The sequence below is a fragment of the Pelobates fuscus genome, chromosome 3 (assembly GCF_036172605.1).
Source record: "Pelobates fuscus isolate aPelFus1 chromosome 3, aPelFus1.pri, whole genome shotgun sequence".
NCBI lineage: Eukaryota > Metazoa > Chordata > Amphibia > Anura > Pelobatidae > Pelobates > Pelobates fuscus.
The window spans coordinates 227317338-227338092 of record NC_086319.1 but is presented as its reverse complement, the minus strand read 5'-3'; the positions used below and the strand labels follow the sequence as shown (position 1 = coordinate 227338092).

The 20755-nt window shown below is 41.9% G+C and overlaps 1 protein-coding gene across 1 annotated transcript in view; it reads left to right on the top strand.

Annotated features, from left to right (window-relative positions):
• Nucleotides 1–20755, top strand: part of SEMA3C (semaphorin 3C) — a 171490-nt gene that overhangs the window by 116085 nt on the left and 34650 nt on the right. The window contains exons 8-10 of the mRNA XM_063448177.1: nt 5054–5196; nt 7580–7694; nt 17320–17389. Of these exons, the coding sequence (XP_063304247.1) occupies nt 5054–5196; nt 7580–7694; nt 17320–17389 (328 nt within the window). The remainder of the gene's footprint in view (nt 1–5053; nt 5197–7579; nt 7695–17319; nt 17390–20755) is intronic.

The following is a 20755-nucleotide window of genomic DNA, read 5'->3' as shown; positions in this document are numbered from 1 at the left end:
ATGTAACTTTTGTTAATTTTGAAAATAAATGGTATGCAAATAGCAAAGTGCTGCTTGTACTTATTGCCCTATAACCTTCCAAAAAAAGCTAAGAACATGTTAACATTGGGTATTTCTAAACTCAGGACAATTTTTTTTAACTATTTAGCATAGGTGTTTTTTTGTGGTTGTAGATGCATATCAGATTTTTGGGGTCAAAGTTAGGTGGTTTTTAAATAGTTTTCATCATATTTTATAACTTTTTTATAGTAAATGATATGATGAAAATATTGGTACATAATATGTGTGGGTACAGAAAATGAGTAAGATGAAAATTATAGCTAAACACAAACACTGCAGAAATTTAAAAACTTTAAAGGTTTTAAAGGTAAGAAAATTCAAAAACAGTCTGGTCACTAAGGGAGTGAATAATGCTAACTTAAATCAAATAGCAGCTAAATAGTGTTTACCATTTTGCATTTATGGGTTAATGATGTAACAATTTCCATCAACAAATGAGCAATAAACCAAAAATCAACTGCAGCTAAAGTTGAAGGATTTAACTTTTTTCCAGTATGCAAAACTCTGGTTTTTGAGGTAACTTTCATTTACGCAAACAAGAATCTGAGGAAATGAGTTTAACAGAATTACTGTAATTCTGACAATCATACTCTTAAAATGTAAATAGTACTTGCACAGTAGTATAGTGTCATATAAACTACATGGTAAAACAAGTATTTTTGTATACATTCATATTTATTTTTAGACACATCAGTTTCATATTTCAGAAGTGGAAATTTACAGGTTTATGCAGGGAATTCAAAGGGAATGCAAAGTGAATTTCAAATGTAAGGTCAAAATAGCTCAACTGAAAACTCTGACTAGGAGTATTTTGCTAAAACTGCTATATTGGACTATGTTTTGAAGTTAATTTTCAATTCATTTTGAATTTTTCAGCAATTCTCCTTTTAGTGAATAGCCATGTTTGCTATGCCTAATTAGTTATCTTACCCTCCCTAATATGTATATCAAGTATCGGATTAATGTGGTTAAAAAAAAAACAACAGGGGGCGTGGCTTCAACGCTGAGGAGAGAGAACGCATGTCGGCTAAACTCCCGCGGCGCACATAACTAACGGCAAGTACTGGGGCACCTACCTACCCTAAACCAGCCCGGGACCGGGTCCAACGATACAGGTCACAATGGGGAAGAAGGCGAAAAAGCTAAAAACCCTTACCGGGAACGGTTCCCGCGATATCGCCGACCTCCTACAGCCGCGGCCTAGGCCCAAAATGGCGCCGCAACTAGACGCATTCTATTCATCCTCTGAGGAAGAACTCCTAGACGCACCTGACGAAATACCTTGTTCAGGGAGCGTGAACAGCCCTCAAAGAGAGGAAGACCTGACAGCCCCAGCCACAAAAGGGGATATCAAAGCCCTATTAACAAACATAAGAGCCTTCTTCAATGCAGACTTGAATATTATACGTGAGGACATCACAGTAGTGACAGCAAGACTGCAGGCTAATGAGGATGCCATCACCTCCCTAGCCCAAAAGCAAGTAAGCACCACCGAGCACTTGCTACAGCTCCAAGCATCACACAAAAGTATGCAGGTCAGACTGGACACCCAGGACGACGCAAGGAGGCGTAATAATCTTAAAATCAGGGGCATAGCCGAATCAGTTACCGAACAGGAACTGCCCCATTTCTTACGCCGGCTATGGGCTACCCTACTGCCACAGCGCTCTACGAAGGGCATTCAGGTAGACGGCTGCTACAGACTAGCCAAGTCAAATAGGGCCCCGGATGGGGTTCCCCGAGACGTCCTGATACGTTTCCCGCTACTCCGTGACAAGCTGGCCCTGCAGGACGCTGCAAAATCCAGAACTCCTCTTAAGTTCGAGGAAATGCAACTCCAGTTCTTACAGGACTTATGCCACTCCACTCTGGAATGGAGACGGTCTTTCCAACAAGTGACAAAGATCCTACGCTCTGCAGACATCGGCTACAAATGGGGACCTTCTCGAGCATTAATAGTCCATAAAGATGGGAGCATGCATCAGCTTTCCTCCGCAGAGGACTCAGCGACATTCCTTCAAGGACTGGGCCTTACCATGTCTTCTGAGAATACGGCACGTCCAAGTCACAGATGGGACATACGCAGGATTGTCCCTTTTACCCCACGCGCTGCAGAGGACACAGGCTGACTGATAAAGCACCAGCAGTCACAAGGAACTGGACTGATCCCCACACCAGTTCCAGATACCGGTCAACCTCTGATGTTTATATGTTATAGTTTTAATGTTTCATTAGTATGTAGCACTGTTAGAGTTCCCGGGTCATAGTTAACGCAGGTGACCCTCAGCGACCGCACACTCCTTACGACATGTCCCGCTAAGAGGACACAGACACCGGAGATTCCCCTCCGCTCATCCCCCCCCCCCAACACTCTGGGGTAACTGAGTGTAAATAGCTACTCAACACACCCGATAGACCACAACATCGCCTAAGTATAAGACAGGACCACTGCTTCCATACATAAGACCCAAAAGGCTGGGTCACACTCCTAGGCCCACGGTCTCAGCACCATTATCACGCCCTACATTACGTAACACAACGTGTAAATATGAGACATACATCATTTATATACTGCTAGAGCACTGTACCACTCTATCAGTACACTCCTACCTAACACAGACGCTAAGTGTAGTATTATGCCAACTAGCAAAGTGTTTACTACCTTAATTCAAAATTACATTACTGCTCTCTACTGTGCTAAGGCTACTGAAATGTGGCAGACGAGGGCTGTCGTGACGCAGTACCTGTGTCTTTTTTCATCTGTTTTTGCTTATGTTGTCTTTATTTTGCTTTGTGTTTTTTTTTTTTTTTTTTCCCTTTTGTTTTGTTTATTATGCCCTTTGGGCAAAACGGAGCTACCTCCACCTAAGAAAATTACTACCGGTACCCAGTGGCACCATTACAGTATTGTTCAGCATAACAACTCAGCATGTCTATATCAGCTAACAGATCTACGCATCTCCTCAACTATACTTACCGTACTACTTTACAATGTTTAGTTACATGCCCATGTTTATGCAAAGGTCTGCCACTCTCCTGTAACAATAGTTCCATCTACTAGTCAGCCTGCAATCTAAGCATACCATAAAACCTTTAAAAACGTGCGATATATACAAATGCCATAACTCTGTTTTATATGTCTTGTTATCAATCTGTGTGCAGAGGCTGTTGTGGCTTACTGAACACTATGTTATTTCTTTGCACGCTATAAATAAAGAATAAAAAAAAAAAAAAAAACCAACAGAAACAGATTAGGGCTCACTTCTAGAGTTGTGTGCAGAGGGGGCTGTGAGCTGTATTATGTACCTGTGTATGTGCCTCAGCATCCTTAGGTGTGAATACCCGTCTCTGTGCCTGTGAGTGTATGTGGCTGGAGTGGTTGCTTGCGTTGTGTTGTGTGCAAGTGAGCTTAAGAGCTTGCGGTCTTTGTGTAATGTGTTCATGGTGAGGCTGTGTTTCATGTTTATTTATTTATAAAATATTTTACCAGGAAAAAGATACATTGAGATTTCTCTCGTTTTCAAGTATGCCCTGGGTCCACAAAACATTGCATTGATACAATAGGGTACAATAAAATACAAAAACAATATTAATACACAATATATACAAAATTTAACATAGAACAGGTAGGAAATATATATTCAACCATAACATGTGCATTCTGTTTTGTAGAGAGGGATCTCTTAAAGGACTTTAGGCTCGGGGAAGATTTTAAAGTGTGCAGGAGGTCGTTCCATAATTGCGGTTCTCTGTAGGAAAGAGAGGATCGGGCTGCTTTCTTTTTGTATTAAGGTAGACTAAATAAAGTGCTGGTACTGGATCTGAGGTTATAAGAGGTGGGAACAGCCAGGAGAGCATCCTGCTCAGGTAGGGTGGGAGCTTCCCAGAAAAACTCTTAATCACAAGGCTGGAAAGATGAAGAGAACGTCTGGATTCCAGCGACAACCAGTTTAGTTCTTTTAGCATGTCACAATGGTGGGTCCTGTAATTACATTGTAGCACAAATCGGCAGAACGAGTTATACAATGTATTGAGTTAGTAATGTGGGATTGCAGTGCAGGTGCATATACTACATCCCCATAATCAATGATTGGCATCAGCATTTGCTGTACAATCTTTTCCTTTACTGTAAGGCTTAGGCACGATTTGTTTCTGTACAGGGTACCTTGGATAAAGTTTAGATGGAAGTTTTTCTATGTGGATGCCAAAAGATAGATTGGGGTCTAACAACATACCCAAGTATTTGAAAGAGTGGACTGCGGTCAGTGTGCTATTTGAATTAGTTTTGATGGATAGGTGGGAATTGTGTAATTTGTGTAATTTAGGTACTGTTCCAAAGATCATTGTGGCAGTTTTGTCAGTGTTTAGGAAGAGTTTGTTTTTTGCGATGCCATGTTATCATTTTTATTTTTATTGTGGCTTCTATCTGTTTGCACTATTAGAATATTACTTGGCCACTAAAATAAACTTTCAGGTTAGAACTGTGCTCATTTGTTTTTAATATATAATGAGCATAGTACCATAGCTGCCACCTTCTTTGTCCCTGCAAGCAGAACAGAGTAGACTCGCTCTGAAAGGGAGAGGGTCCATCCAAAGAATTGACAGGTAAGCCTGGAATGAATGCACGCAAGGCTGCCTGTCAATCAAGCATGCTCATGGTATGCTTTTTGGAGGGCAGTTCCCTTGTGACCCTAATAGCAGGACACCAGGAAACCCTGAAAATTGCAACTGTCCTGCCTAAATTGTGACAGTTGGGAGTACATTAAAAAATACAGACCCTTCAGTCAGTCTTGGCCCTCCTATTGGTCCTGTCAAGAACAATGGTAACTCTGTATTGTCCCATAAATTCTGATGGTTCACAGAGGCTTATGGGATGCATGCAACATATAGCCAACTGTTTAATATATTTATATACAAATACTCAAATCACTGCCCCTCATCCATTATATAAGCTAGTGTATGTAAAATTCATAAATCATATTTTGTGTTCTAGAGCCAGTTTTTGTGGATGCACAGCTCCTACCAGATGGAACAGACCCCAATGATGCCAAGGTCTATTTTTTCTTGAAAGAACGACTGGCAGACAACACCGGATCTACCAGGCAGATTCATTCCATGATTGCAAGAGTTTGTCCAGTAAGATATTGTTGCTTATTTATAGCACACACAGGCAATCTAATGAAACTTAATTATCATATCAGTTCTGTTCATTGTAACTGAATTTCCTGCTCGTGACAAATGAAGGAATGATGCACATATAATGCTGGACAGGAAACAGTACTTTCTGTATCTGGAATACATTTCTATCCATTAGTAAATAATGACTTGTATTTCTATGTACAGTTCTTGTGGGAAAGGTATTGCAAGAAACATAAATAAAAAAATAAATAAAAGGAAAGTGTAAGAAGTATAGACTACAAAATGAGTTAATCAGTGGTGTTTGTATTTAAATGTTATAATTCTGTGAACAATTTCAGTTTTTAAATTAGTTAATGAGTATAGGCAGTGAGCACATGGTAAGGGAGAGGTGGTACAAACAAATAGACCATTGTTATTTGCCATACAGCTAGAAAACAATAAATGCACAAACTGCACAATTTTGAGAAGGGCTACTAAACTGGTTCATGGATTGCAGGACAAAACTTACCAGGAAAGGTTAAAGGAACTTAACATGTATAGCTTGCACGAAAGACAAGACAGGGGGATTATGATAGAAACATTTAAATACATAAAGGAAATCAACACAGTAAAGGAGGAGACTATATTTAAAAGAAGAAAAGCTACCACAACAAAAGGTTCTTACATTAGAGGGACAAAGGTTTACAAATTATTTTAGGAAGCATTACTTTACTGAGATGGTAGTAGATGCATGGAATAGCCTTCCAGGTGAAGTGGTCAACACAGTAAAGGAGTTTAAAGGGAAACTCCAGTGCCAGGAAAACGATCCGTTTTCCTGGCACTGGAGGGTCCATCTCCCTCCCACCCACCAATCCCCAGTTACTGAAGGGGTGAAAACCCCTTCAGTCACTTACCTGAGGCAGCGGCGATGTCCCTCGCCGCTGTCTCCTCCTCCGCGCTGCTCATCCTACTGGCTCCGTCGGGCCGGCGGGCGAGACTGATCCCGCCCACCGGCCGAGGAGACCTAATGCGCATGCGCGGCAATTCCGCGCATGCGCATTAGGTCTCCCCATAGGAGAGCATTGAAATCGAATTTCAATGCTTTCCTATGGGGATTTGAGCGACGCTGGAGGTCCTCACACAGCGTGAGGACGTCCAGCGACGCTCTAGCACATGTTTCCTGTGCTATGGACCAGGAAAAGACCTGTCTAGTAGACAGCCACTAGAGGTGGAGTTAACCCTGCAAGGTAATTATTGCGGTTTATAAAAAACTGCAATAATTACACTTACAGGGTTAGGAGTAGTGGGGGTTGGCACCCAGACCACTCAAATGAGCAGAAGTGGTCTGGGTGCCTACAGTGTCCCTTTAAGCATGCGTGGGATAGGCATAAGGCTATCCTAGACTTAAGATAAGGACAAGGAGTTATGAAAGTATTTAAACAGTTAGGCAGACTAGATGGGCCGAATGGTTCTTATCTCTCATCACATTCTATGTTTCTATGTCTTGAACATGGCTCCTTGTGTATTCCAGCTTTTTGAAAAGAGAGGACTAGTAAGAATAAACTCTGAACACTAATGTCAGCTTTTCATCCTTAGCTGCATAAAATGACAACAATGTTTAAAACTTGATAATGGGGATTGTTGTCAATGATCAGACAATTACAAACCAGATGAAAAAAATGAAACTCCATAATAAATAATATTAATAATGAAAGGGCTAGTAAAGGTAAAAGAGAATCCCTTAGGAAATGGGTAGAAACTCATCACAAAAACAGATTTCTAAGTGAAACTGTGACAGTAGTGGTGGAAAAGTAAAAATAAAATAAATATATAACACTTCAGTGTAACTAATACAGGACATATCTGGTGGTATGTTCTTGCTTCTCAAATGTGTCATACATGTAGAGAAGGAGGTTTATTTGATTAAAAATTTCCATCAGGCAACGATTAATTTAGAAAGTCTTAGTGGTCAGTTCCTGCTATACAAACAAATATTGATTATATTCTAGTTCTTATGAACGTAATATATGTAAGACAAGTAAAGACAAGTAAAGAATGTAATACTGTTAATAATGCAGTAAAAAAAAAAAAAACATCACTTCAAACCAAGTAGGACATACGTATAATTGCAGTTCTCCATATTCAGGTTCCAGGTATGCACTTAGAGAATAGAAAGCAAAGAGAAGTCTTGTTACATATGTAATAAGTATTTATTTATAAAATATACTGATAGAATGCAGTAAAAAAATAAAATAAACAGCAGTATCATCGCTTTTGTGTGAGTGTGTAGTTTTTTTTATAATTCCTTTAGTAAATTAAGAAGCATTTGCATGGTTGGTATAGAAACATACTTCAATACTACTTTGATTGAGTAAGTTTGTTCCTCTTTTTAATTTCACAGAATGACATTGGTGGGCAGCGGAGCCTTGTTAACAAATGGACAACATTTTTAAAGGCCAGACTGGTGTGCTCAGTGATGGATGATGATGGAACAGAAACCTATTTTGATGAATTAGGTTGGATTACAAAACAGATTATACTTAAAGTGTTAGCCCATATCTCTATATTAATCTATGCTTCTTCATGTTTCTATAGAAATAAAGCTTGATGTATTACTTAAATCTCAGGCTTGATAAAAAGTTTTATAGCCTGCTTGGGAATAGATATAGACTTTATTTTGTGGAAGACAAAAGGGATCTCAGAGAGTATTCCTTAGATTTACTAAAAGAACAAAAATAAAGGAAGCTTTGTATAATTCATTTATGATTTGTGTAAATCCGCTATCTCATGACAGTTTCTCCTTATGAAGAAATATTTTCTTATTTTTTTTTTTTAAATTCTTTATTTTTGTCATATTTTATAATGTTTTCAGTGTCATTGGGGTGGGGGTACAGAAGAGAACAAGGGAATAAAATTATTGTTACAGAGGTCAAAAAGCTTATTTACCATTGTAATGACAATCATACATAAGATACTTGTAAGGTAAGGTCTTTCATTGGTTACAATATCAGACGTATGTTGGTACGTTTGTGCTACCTATGTAACATTTGTTGCTGTACTGGTTCTAAGGGTTAGGGAGGGGTACAAAAATAGAAAGGGGAGGGGGTACGGGTGCCCTGTTTGATTATTTTTATTTTTTAAAATCGTTATTTTTAAGAAAGGTTATTTTCATTGTCGTTGGTAGAGGGTACAGGGGAGGATGAGGCAATAGGGTAGGTGGTTCAAATAGTGCCAAGCGTAACATTGTTGACATTAACAGTCATACTGTATAAGCATGTTAGGTACAATTCGTCTTTGGTTACATTAATTGCTGTGTATCAGGGTACTAGTACTTTGTGTGTAACCTTTAATATTGCTCTGAGTCTAGGGGGAAGGGGGGGGGGTACAAAAGTAGCAGAGGGAGGGGGTACGGGTGCCCTATCTAGTCTGTTCACGTTATAGTTCAATATTTTCCGCTATTTGATATGTGTGTCGGGTTGTGTACCATGAAAGGTAGAGGTGGTAGAACAGGTGAGGGGTTGTGTAGGGTTGAAGGGGGATGTCGGGTCCCTAATCTGTCCTGTTTTACCGTTCGGTTTGTTTCCCCGTATAGATATGTGTTCTTATGTAGTCATGGTCGGTACGTCTGTCTGTGGCAGATTCGGTAATCATAGCTTATATCTAGGTGTGTCCGAGTTTGCGTATCATGTGAGGTGGATTTGTCGGGGAATACGTTTATCGTACAAAGGTAAGGCGATGGGGTCATGAGTGGAGGGTTGGTCTCAAGGTGGTTCATTCTCATGGAGGTCTCTTTTGGCTGTTGCATGGGGTACGGTAAGGCACGGGGCCCCGGTCCGGAGGGGTCAGGTGGCTGATATGCTCTGGGTGATCTTTTGGTTATAGGGTTACTCCCTGTTCTTGCGCAGTGGGGAGTTCCTATTGTTTTGGGTCTTTTGTTTTATATATTATAATTACCAAGGTAGGGATGTGTCTCCCTCGATCCAAGGGTCCCAAATTTTGTGGTAGCGTTTAGGTGTGTCGTGGATCAAGGACGTGAGTTTGTCCATTTGTATGTGATCTAATATTTTTTTTGTGATAGTTGTCGGGGATGGGATTCGGGGGGTCGACCATAGTTCCGCTATTGCTCTTCTAGCTGCAAGAGCTATGCGGGCGCTAAGTTTGTTTTCTGCTCTTGTTAGTTCTTCCAGGGGTTTTGATAATAGTAACGCCCATGGGTCTAGTGGGTATGGTTTGTGCAGTATTTTAGTCAGTAGGTTTGTGACCTTTGTCCATAGAGGTTTGATCTTGGGGCAAGTCCACCAACAGTGGAGAAATGTCCCTTGTTCGCCGCATTGTTTCCAACATGTGTCGGGTGTTTTGTGTATGATTGCTAGCCGTTTGGGTGTGAGGTACCATCGGAATAGCATCTTATATGCTTGTTCTGTATGTGTTACACAGATGGAAATGGTCGCCGTAGCGTCCCAGATATCTGCCCAGTCTGTGTTGTCTCCTGGAGGTCCCAGGTCCCTCTCCCACGCCGCGATGTATGGGAGGGTGACCTGGGTGGGATGGGTTGCTAAAGTCGTGTATAGGTCAGATATTTGTCCTTGTCTGGTCGGGCATTTCATGCACTCCTTTTCGAATCGGGAGAGAGTTGCTGTGCCTGCTTGTTGGATTATCGGGTTTGAGGCGAAGCTTCGTAATTGGATGTACCTAAAGTGATCGAACGTCGTCAGTGTGTCGGCGTCTTTGATTTCCGTGTATTGAATCACCTTGTTATTTAGATATAGGTGTTGGAGTCTGTCTATGTCCCTTTGATCGAAACTGGCAAATTGAGTTGGAGTGAGCCCTGGTGGGAATAGCTTGTTCCTCCATATCGGGGTCATGGGAGAAAGGAATAAGGATAGGTTGAATTTATTCTGTAATTTATCCCATAGGTCTAGAGAGTGGGTAATGGCTGGGGCAGTTGGGGGGGCAGGGGTCGATGGGGTCTAGGGACCCACATGTAGAAGGATGGGAGGTCTCTTCCAAAGATGGTATGTTCGATATCCACCCATCTTTTAGTTTGCGGGGGTGCGTGCCAATGTTGGATTTGGGCCAGTTGAGCAGCTGCATGATAGTATGAAAAGTTTGGTAGTCCTAGACCTCCTTGCTTTTTTGGGATATAGAGGGTGGTTCTGCGGACCCGGGGTTTGCGGCCGTTCCAGATGAATTTGTCGACCGCCTTTTGTAGCGTTTTGAAGTCTGTTGTGTGGAGAGGTATGGGTAGTGTTTGGAAAAGATATAATAGCCTGGGAAGTAGGTTCATTTTTATGGAAGTAACTCGGCCAAGCCATGATATTCCCAGGGTCTCCCATTTTTGGAGATCGGCATGTGCTTGGCGTAATAGTGGTGTATAGTTGTTTTCGTATAGGGTGTGTAGATCAGCTGGGAGCTGAATTCCTAGGTATGTTATGACTGCAGGGCTTATTCGGAATGGGTGTTTGTGTTTGAGGTCGGTTAGTTGTGTTTCCGAGATTTGTATGGGTAGTATTTCCGATTTTGCGATGTTTATTTTGTAACCTGCCACTGCAGCGTATTCATTTATGGTGTCCAATAAGGAGTCTATGGAGTGCTCCGGGTTAGTGAGTGTGAGGAGTATATCATCTGCGTAGGCGGATACCGTGTATGTTTCGCCCCTGATGGTTACTCCCTCTATGCTAGGATTGGTGCGGATAGCGTGGAGGAGAGGTTCTAGTGACAACGCGAACATGAGGGGTGAGAGGGGACAGCCTTGCCTCGTGCCGTTTAGGATCGGGAATCTAGGTGGGGAAATGTTAGGGAGCAGTAGGGCTCCCTGTGGGGAGTGGTATGTTGCCCGTAGGAATGCTAGAAAGGGGTTCGGGAAATTCATGTGTTCTAATGTGCGATAGAGGAAGGGCCATAGCAGGCGGTCAAATGCCTTCTCGGCATCCAAGGAGATTACTGCGGTGGGGATTTTGCGGTGTTTGGCCAGCCAGATGAGGTCAATGTTTCTTCGTGTGTTATCTAACGCTTGCCTGTTGGGTATAAAGCCCACCTGATCTGGGTGTATTAGTTTGTCTAGGTATGGATTAAGTCTGGTGGCCATCATCTTGCTCATGATTTTGAGATCTACGTTAAGTAGAGAAATAGGTCTATAGTGATCCGGCTCTGTGAGGTCTTTGTTGGGTTTGGGGAGCAAGCATATGTTCGCTGTCGTCATGTCCGGTGGGAGATGGTCTCCCTTCAGGGTAGCGTTAAATACTGTGCAGAGGTGTTTGAGGAGCAACGGGCTAAATTCTTTATAGTAGAGGGCGGTATATCCATCAGGGCCTGGGCTTTTGTTAGGTTTGCAGGCCCCCAATGCCGCTGCCATCTCTTCCACCGTCGCTTCAGCCCCTATGGCATGTTTAGCATTTTGGGGTAGGGTGGGTAGTTTTATGCGCTGTAGGTATTTATCTAGTATTTCTTGGTATGTTGCAGACTCTTGGTTAAGGTGTGGGGAGTGGTTATATAGTGATTTGAAGTATTGTTGAAATGTGTCGCCTATCTGGTCAGGCAGATCGGTAAGTGTGCCTAATTTTGTGCGTATAGAGGATATTTTCTTGGCTTCTATGCGTTTTTTGAGTCGTCGGGCTAGCATGGTGTCGGCTTTATTGCCCTTTTCGTAGTATTTCTGTTTAAGCCACATCATTGCTTTAGTCGTGTCTGTGAGGGTGAGTTGTTTAAGGAGGTCTCTAGTGGCGGTTAGATCGCGCAAAGTTTGTGGGTGTGGGTTGTGTTTGTGGTTCATTTCTAATCTTCGTAGTTCAGTTAGCGTGTCCGTTATCTGTTGCATTTTTCTTTTTTTATGCGCAGAGGCTATGCTAATTAGGGTTCCCCTGATTACTGGCTTGTGTGCAGCCCATAATGTTATTGGGGAGGTTACCGAGGTTGCGTTGGTGTCGAAGTATTCTTTTATGGATTGAGCGAGTGAGAGTCTTATTTGGGTATCATGGAGAAGTAACGGGTTTAACCTCCAAGTCCATGGCCTTTTCAGGTCTGGTATGCGGATGGTGATAGTTATATCTGCGTGGTCCGACCACGAGATATTACCTATGGATGTGTGGGTTATCTGAGTTGTCAGGTTCGGGGAGATAAGGAAATGATCTATGCGTGAATATGTGTTGTGTGGATTCGAGTAGAAGGTATAGTCGCGGTCGGATGGATGTTGCGCTCTCCATATATCTACTAGTGTTTGTGTGGCTAGGAATTGTGCGAAGTATGTGTCATTTCTTGATGGTTGAGATGTAGGCACCCCGCGGGTCGACCTGTCTATGGCCGGGATATGCGTGGCGTTGCAATCTCCACCTATTATCAGTCTCTTGCCTGCGTAGGCTTGTATGTGTGATGCGTAGTGGTTCCAGAACGTGCTATTTGGCACAGAAGGGGCATATACCGAGCTTATGACGTAGGGGGTTGCGCCTAGTTTACCTTCTATCGTGACATATCGGCCTTGCGGGTCTGCGGTGCACCTGACGTCTGTCAGGGGGCAAGTGGTTTTGAGTAGTATCGCTACTCCTTTTGTTTTTGTGGTTGGGGAGTGGGCCATGTAACTCCGATTATAGTATCGATTGGTAAGGGGGAATGATCTTTTGGTTGTGAAGTGCGTTTCCTGTAGGAGTAATATATCTATGTGTTGTCTGTGGGCCCATCGTAGGAGGCCATGTCTTTTAGTGGGTGCGTTAAGACCCCTGGCATTGATGGAGACACATTTCAGTAGGAGGGGCATTATGGCTGCTATATGTCCAATATGGTTCTGCTATTCGCCTGGGCGTGTAGAATATCTGCGGTCAGTGGCCGGGGCGGTGATCTCGCCCAGGGGTGGGCCGGGATCCCGTGCCTTGGGTATAGGGTGAGGAGGGAGGTTGAGGGATAGAGGCGAGGGGTGGGTGGGGTGGGGGTAAAAGAGAACTAAAGGTGGGGTTCTCTCTATGAGGGCCCTAGGGGGCCTATCTATTGGTCTTATACGTTGCCAATAGGTGGTGGGGTGGTTCGCCTGACGGCTCCTTAAGGGTCAAAGGTGGTAGTGGATAGAGTGATGGTCTACGGTGGCGGGTAGCCAGAGTCGCGGTCTGGTCCTTTTGGTCAAGTCATTGCAATTATCTTATTAGCACGTAGTTGTGTGTGCCACATGTCGGTGTCTGTGGCATCGCCCCCTCCCCCCCGCCGTCCCCCCATAGGGTGGGGCAGCTGGGGGGGTGGGGAGAGGCCGCGTGTGTGTGTGGCCAAGGAGCGAGTGGTGGGTTTGCGTACTGTACCCAGAGTCAGTCGTCAGTTGAGGGGTGTGGGTCTTTCCCATAGGGCGATGCGTTTCAGTGTGGTCGTCATCTATTGTTGCAGTCATCACAGGTGTGTAGGGTGCCATGGTAGGGGACCACTGGTTAAGCAGTAACGTTCCTGAGCAAGATAAAGTAATAAACATTTGAACATCATCGCTTTATATTAATACAGTTATGGTTATACAAGTGCTAGTACATTCTCTTCGCATTCTTATAACATACCCATTCCTATCAGTATTGTAATTTCACCTCATTCCCATCTTGTTTTAGTTGTGTTATCTCTGTATGCTCTCCCATTAGGTGATCTAGGTTTAATGGTATACATGTTGCGGAGGAGCAGGGACTAAGCTGCTTTTATGCTATAGACTGCTAGCTATCCAAATACTATATAATCTATGGTATCTCTTGCGTGCATGGTATTAGGCCACTTGGTCTGTCCTGGTTGCATCGGTATAGCTAAATATCTATGTTTCTGTTGTGATTAGATCGGTTCTCTGGTGTCCCTGTTCCATAGCGGAATCTATGTATGGTAGCTGTGCTCAGGTGCTGTTATGTGGATGTTGTGGTGCGTCCATTGCACTTTGTTCATTCTAGAGGTAGTGTGTATCCAGATATCATGATTATTTGATCCAAATTTTTCTAGTTTACTGAATTTATAGTAGGACTGTGGTTTTTGTTTGTCTTTTTTTTTTTTTTTTTTTTTTTGTGTGTGAGGGTGTGCATATCAGGGACTATTAGTATGTGGCTGGGAGTCATACTGCATGTTTCGTTTGTCTTATTACTATATCTATGCTGCCTGCCCTGGACAGCCTCCTGGAGGCAGCGTGCCTCTTTCATGCTAATTAAGACAGAAAAGGTGGTAGCGGTTGGCGCATTGTGTAGAATACACCGCCCATGGCGACCTCAATTACCACATACCTTATGGATTGGCATATAAGCATATAGATTGGTACCGTATGTACATTTTAGTAATGATAAGGCGGATAGTGATTCTAGGCCATGTCCTAATAAGGTTGCCTGTAGCTAATTTAGCCTGGGAGATATAGTCAATTATACAGTGGAGTATATAAGCACATTCTGTTCTGATTGCGTTAATGTTGAGGTGTTGGTCTCTCAGGTGCGGTGATACCTGGGCCAGGGTATGTGTACCATATTGCTTAGGTGCTTCGTGTCCCCTTTAAACCCATGTATGTTACAGTTATGGCTACTCCTTAAGATTGGATGCTGGTTGGGACAGGCCCATATGGTTGGGGGTGTTGTGAGTGCGCAGGTGGGTGGGAGCGTGTATATTTCTCAGCTATGGGTATACAATTGATTATTGTCATGTCATGCATATGCAAGGAATACTTAAGTGTCCGTAATGAGGGATCATCGTCCGTTTGTCTTGCTGATGGCGGTGGCGTCTGAGGCTGTCGGTATGTCGTCTCTGGGTGAACTTCAGCGTGTCAAGCGTTGGAGTCTCTGGGTGTGGGAGCAAACATAGTCTGTGGCAATGTGTTGAGCGGGGTCTTCATGTCACTCAGCGGTGTTCAGTTCTGAGCGCTGGGGTTCAGGTTATCAGGAGGTAGACGGCGTTGGTGGTGAATATCTCTTTCCCTTCGGGTGGATGGTGTCTGGGCTAGGTCGGATCCCTCTCCATGGTTGGTCTCAGGGTGAGGGAGGCCCAGTCGTTCTGCGAAGTTGGCCGCATCTGCGATGTCGTGCAGGGTGTACGTGTGGTTATTCCGGCGTACCGTGAGTTTAAAGGGATGCCCCCAGGCGTACCGGATTCGTCGTTGCGTTAGTTCTAGGGTGAGTGGTTTTAATTCTCTTCGTTTTCGCAGAGTACTGGGGGCCAGATCCTGGAAAAACATCACCGGGTGGCCTTCAATTTGGAGGGGGTTGTCTCTGGCCGCTCTCATTATGGCCTCTTTTATGTGGAAGTAGTGAAGCCTGACTATCACATCCCGCGGTCGGGCCATGCCTGGTGTAGGGGCTCACAGGGCTCTGTGGGCACGATCCAGAAGGAGCTCGGCCGGAGGTGCCTCTGGGAGCAGGCTGCAAAACGTTTCCCTGATGGTAGATGCGAGGGATTCCATGCCGATCGTCTCGGGTATGCCTCTAATTCTTATATTATTTCGGCGTGACCTATTATTGAGGTCTTCCTGGGCATCCTCGAGTTGCTTCATTTGTTCCCTTAGATCTTTTATGGCCTGATCTTGCGTATCTGCCCTGGTGGTGGTGGCGGCCATTTTATCTTCCAGGGAGCTTGTTCGTTGCACGAGGTCGGTGAGGCCTGCTCTTATGGGCGCCAGGTGTTTAGAGAATTCTGCGGCCATATTAGCCTTGATATCGTGCAGTAATCCACGGAGGTCTTCTCTTGTGATAGGGTTAGTGTTTTGGTGGTGGCTGATATCGCTTGCCGTCGAGTCGGAGTCATACTCCTTTGGATCTCCGGCCTTTTGTTCCTCCTCCGGCCTGCGGGTTTTGAATATCGGGGCCACGGCCGACCCCTGCTTGGATTTACGTCCGCCGCCCATACTGTCAGGTACACCGTCGATAGCAGGTTTAGGGGTGAGTTTTCTGGGTGGCTTTGGCTGCAAATTGCTGCTAATATTCGCTTTTGTAGGACCAGGCTGTGCGGAGCTCTAGCAAGACGCCGCCATCTACACCGGAAGTCCTTTTGTCAATATTTTCTTATTTTAATTCTTTATTTTGAATTTTCATCAACAAATTGAAAAAAATCAAGCATAACAATAGAAAGGGGGAAGGGAAAGAATCACCTTGACAGGGGAACAATGCAGACATAGTAAAATAAAATTAGTTGAACGTTAAAGTGTGACATGAATGGATCATGCATGATCCACTAAAATATCTTCTTATAGAGTTTCAATGGAGTATGAACTAAACCCAAATTAGATACCAGTAGAGTTGGTAGGAGATTGTGGAGGGGGCAGTGGGTGAGGATCCAAGCGGAAGGTAAACAGTTATATCTAAGCCACTGCGACATCAGTGTGGATGTAAAAAAAAATGGGAAAGTGGCAATGCAATATGAAATGATGTTCAAGAGAGTAGTGCTATTTCTTTGGTGATGTAATTTTCCCTTGCTATATTGGTTGTGTTGAAAAAGGAGGGGAGTAGATAAAGGAGGAGTGAAAGTTTGAAGGGACAGGTGAAGAAGAGCATGTGCTCTGTACAAAGTTAACAGAGGAAGGAAAGCGAATGTGTGCATGTATGTATACATAGTAAGGAATGTAAGCTTAGAGCAGAAATGTGGGAAGAATAGGAAGGGAGGAGGAAAAGAGTATTCAAGTGCTTGAAAACAAGGGGAGGGAAAGGAGCTGTGCTGTAAGAATTGAAGCGCAGAGGCCTTCCAGCCTAGTTCCCAATCAGGTCCACATAAAGGGAGATAGTGCTGGCCCTGTGATGGGGTTATAGTCTTTGGCTCTGCAAGGTACATCATGAGATTGCAATTGGTGTGTGTTATAACAGGACAGGGGATGGAGGAATTAGAGTTAGAGTCTATCTTAAATAATATTACATATAGTTATTTCAAAAAGAGAAAACCCCCACTAGATTGTTACTTCGTGCAACTTATAGCTATAAAATAATACAGTTAAATGAAATGCAGTTTTGCCTAATATTAAATGAAACACAACAGGAAAAACATATTGTATAAACATGATATATAGATATTGAAATGTTGCTTTGTTCATGTAAGGTAAAGTTTTTTTCAATGTAAATACATATTGTAATGAAATATATACTTTGATACATCTGTATTGGTATATGTATGTAATATGTACCTTTAGTCTTAACCACTTATTGACCACTGCATGTGTTTTTATTGTTAATTTTCTAGAGGATGTTTTTCTCATGGAATCTGACAATCCTAGAACTACACTGGTTTATGGACTTTTTACAACTTCAAGGTACGTTATTATTTACATTAAGAGGCAAATTGTTGTTCTTTATACAAGATTTGAACCGGCATGCATGTTTGATATAACTTGGTTGTTTTTGCGGTCTTGTAAAGGCTGCCATGTGGAGATGATGGAACATGAATAATTTATTATGCAATAATATTTATTTTCCAAGCCTGATACGTTTTTTGTTAGATATCTTCTTCTCAGGAAAAAAACTAATTCATTGGTTCTAAAATGCAAACATTTGTTTCTATGTTCAACGGAAATTGTGAGGTAAAAAAAAGTAACGTCTGTTTTTTAATTTATTATTAAAGTGGCTCTGCCACTTCTCAGTATTTCACTAATGTTGACTGCATTGGAATATCATTGACACAACAACACAATCCATAGATACTATAAGACGAAGTAGGGAATACCCGAGGTTGCCAAATGTTGACAAAAGGTGGAGTTCAGCTGTCAACACTACATTAAGATGTCACCTTTGTGGCAGTCTTTGTAAAATAGATTCACTTGAATATAAGGCCATTTTTCTATGCAGTAGGCTGTTGAAATGGAAACTCAAGGCTAATCCAGATGCCGAGGGGCTATCTATTATATGCTGCGCAGTGGGTGGCTCACACTTTGTAAAACAGCATAGATCATCTCAACGCTCCAAGTAAGATGTTTCTGGGCAGTTACCCATACATTCCACAGGCATCTGACATTCAGCTTTACTTGGCAGTTTCTTCAGAGATCTGTTGATTGTAGAATGTCCAACAGAGATAGATGTGAAAACAGAGTACATGTAAATTATTTGAGTTTGTGAAATATTGTATATTGTGACCTATTATTTCTCTTTTACTTGTGCATAATGTGTATGTGAAGCATATGTATATGAAACAGCATACTTTCTCTCTATCCCCAGCCTTCTCCCAGGATATCCGTAACAGGAGAGGGGGTGAAGCCACAAAGGGTTGCTGCTGCCCTGGAGTAGATTGAAGGAATACTAGGCCTAGCTCTATAACTTCTTATATAAAACCCTTGATCACATATATGAGTGCACAAATATATGGTGTTCGAAGTAAATTTAAAACTACACATCAAAGTAGCCAAACTAGAACCATAGCTCTCTTGGAAACAAATTCCAGTTCAGCCTCTTTTGGCCTTAAATGTGAAATTCGATTTGAATTCCCACCAATTCTCATTTTAGTAAATAACCCTGACAGATTGGGTTAATTTTGCAAAGATGTTATTTTTTTTTAAAGATAGAAAATTTTTGCATATCAGCTTTATTGGCATACATTTTTCAATGCCAACTAAAATTGGCATGTCAGAACTGGCATAATAATTTTCTCTAGTGCAGGGGTTAACTGATGCCCTATGGAAAACTGGATAGGTCTGCCGTGGAAGAAAACTATATACTAGTTCTGGAAAAACTATGAATATATAATAAACTCTAATTCTGTTGTGAAGAGGTAAAAGGATATGCATTTTATATAAGTAACCCACTTAAACCCCATGTTTAGGGTGTAAACATGGCTGTAAACTCTGGAGAAAATAGTGATTCTATGACATCTGTAAACTTTTTAACTTGAAATATAGTTGAATAGATTTTCCAATGCATTAATTATTCAGTTAGCACTACTATTTGTATCCATTTTATTTTCCTCTTTACAAATGCTGCTTGTGTGTCTGAAGAATAAGCAGGTCTTCTTGTCGGTATCAGTTCTAAAACACAGTTTATTTAGGAAATGGTGCCTCCAAGGTTTAACCAATGTAAACAGAACCTACTTTAACTACATGAAAGAATTGATTGTTCAAAAGTTAGGATTGGTGGCTAGCCAGTAGATAAGATTTCAGATTTTGCTTGATGTAAACTTTTAAACATGTGGATTTAATATGTAATGTAGGTGATGTCTGAATGAAACAACTGGAAAGGTAAAAAGTGGAACTGCAAAATAAGCTACTGTGTGCATGTGTTCATTTTGTGGTCAGTGAAATAAGCCAGTCACTTGACTGCAGATATATGTCTGACTTGAGTAAAAAAATTTTTACAGGTTAAAAAAATCATGGAATGCTTCTTAAATGCATGGATTTTAGAAAGTATCAGAATTTTTGCAGGTTGTTTTTATTGTGATGTCAGGAAAAAAAGAAAAAAGCAAAAGTCTCATTAAATGTGTTAGTGTACATTTCTAAATTATTTTCAAACCCACATATCACTTATTAAACACTTTCAACCCTAAAAAAATTTAAAATTTCTCCATCTCTTGAACCCTATAGCATATTGAAAAAAAAAGATGAGGCTGCACAGCAATAAAGAGTTGTGTGGGAAAAACTAAAACCTCAAGAACATTTCTCTCCTGCATTATTTATTTCCAAAGTTGTTCTAAAAGTCTCAAATGCAGTAAACCACACATGTATATATATATTTATTCTGGTAGAATGATCACCCACATGGAATCACATGCATAACTCAAGCCAAACCCAATGGAACCATGCCCTCTGATGTAACCTAATGCTTAATAGTTCATACCAAATGTGAAATAAAACAACCAGAAAGAAAACTGTACTACACCCATACACCTCACATTCATTCATAGCAATACCCATTGCCATATGCTCATCTGCTATAGCTCCACGAGGAGGCTAAGCATGACTAACGATTTAATTATATTGGCATTCCATGTATTATCGAGATGCTGGTTGACACCCTTGTCACTTAAGATGCCTCAGTCATCCAAGAATTTTATGCCACTGCCTAATTCTTCCACATCATTCCTGAAGAGTGTAGAACACTCAGAGTCAAAGCCCAAATGTGCATTTTGTTCCCATGCATTCCACAGTAGTGTGACCAATGTGTTTTTATGAGCTTCTTGGCATCACATTTTAAAAGGTCTTTTGAGGCAAGCCCTAAGGGGTGGGAAAGGGAGGCTGGCAGGTGTCTGTATAGGAATGTTTCACATTATCTACACTAAAGAAAACCATTAAAATATATTAAACCCATTAAAAATAGACATCTCCTAGCAGGTAATTGCACGTGCCCCTGGAGTGGAGTTTCACTTTGTGACCAACACAGTTAATTGCCCCACATGTATATATTCCACTAACATATATATTATAAGCTTAAATATTCCACACTCCATCCAGCTAAAAAGTGTTCTAAACCTCAGTATTGCTGAGCTTGATGGGAACTGGACTTACCGGTAATTCATCATCAATACTATGATTGCCATTAGTGCGTTAAAAGAGACAGAGAAGACGTTCTCCATGTAGTCCATTTAGTATGTCTTCAGGTAGTCCACTACATGTGTCATAAAGAACACAACTGCCAAAAACTGAGCACAGTTTATTTATGTACATCCATTAAAAATAAATATTACCTTTTAATGTCTA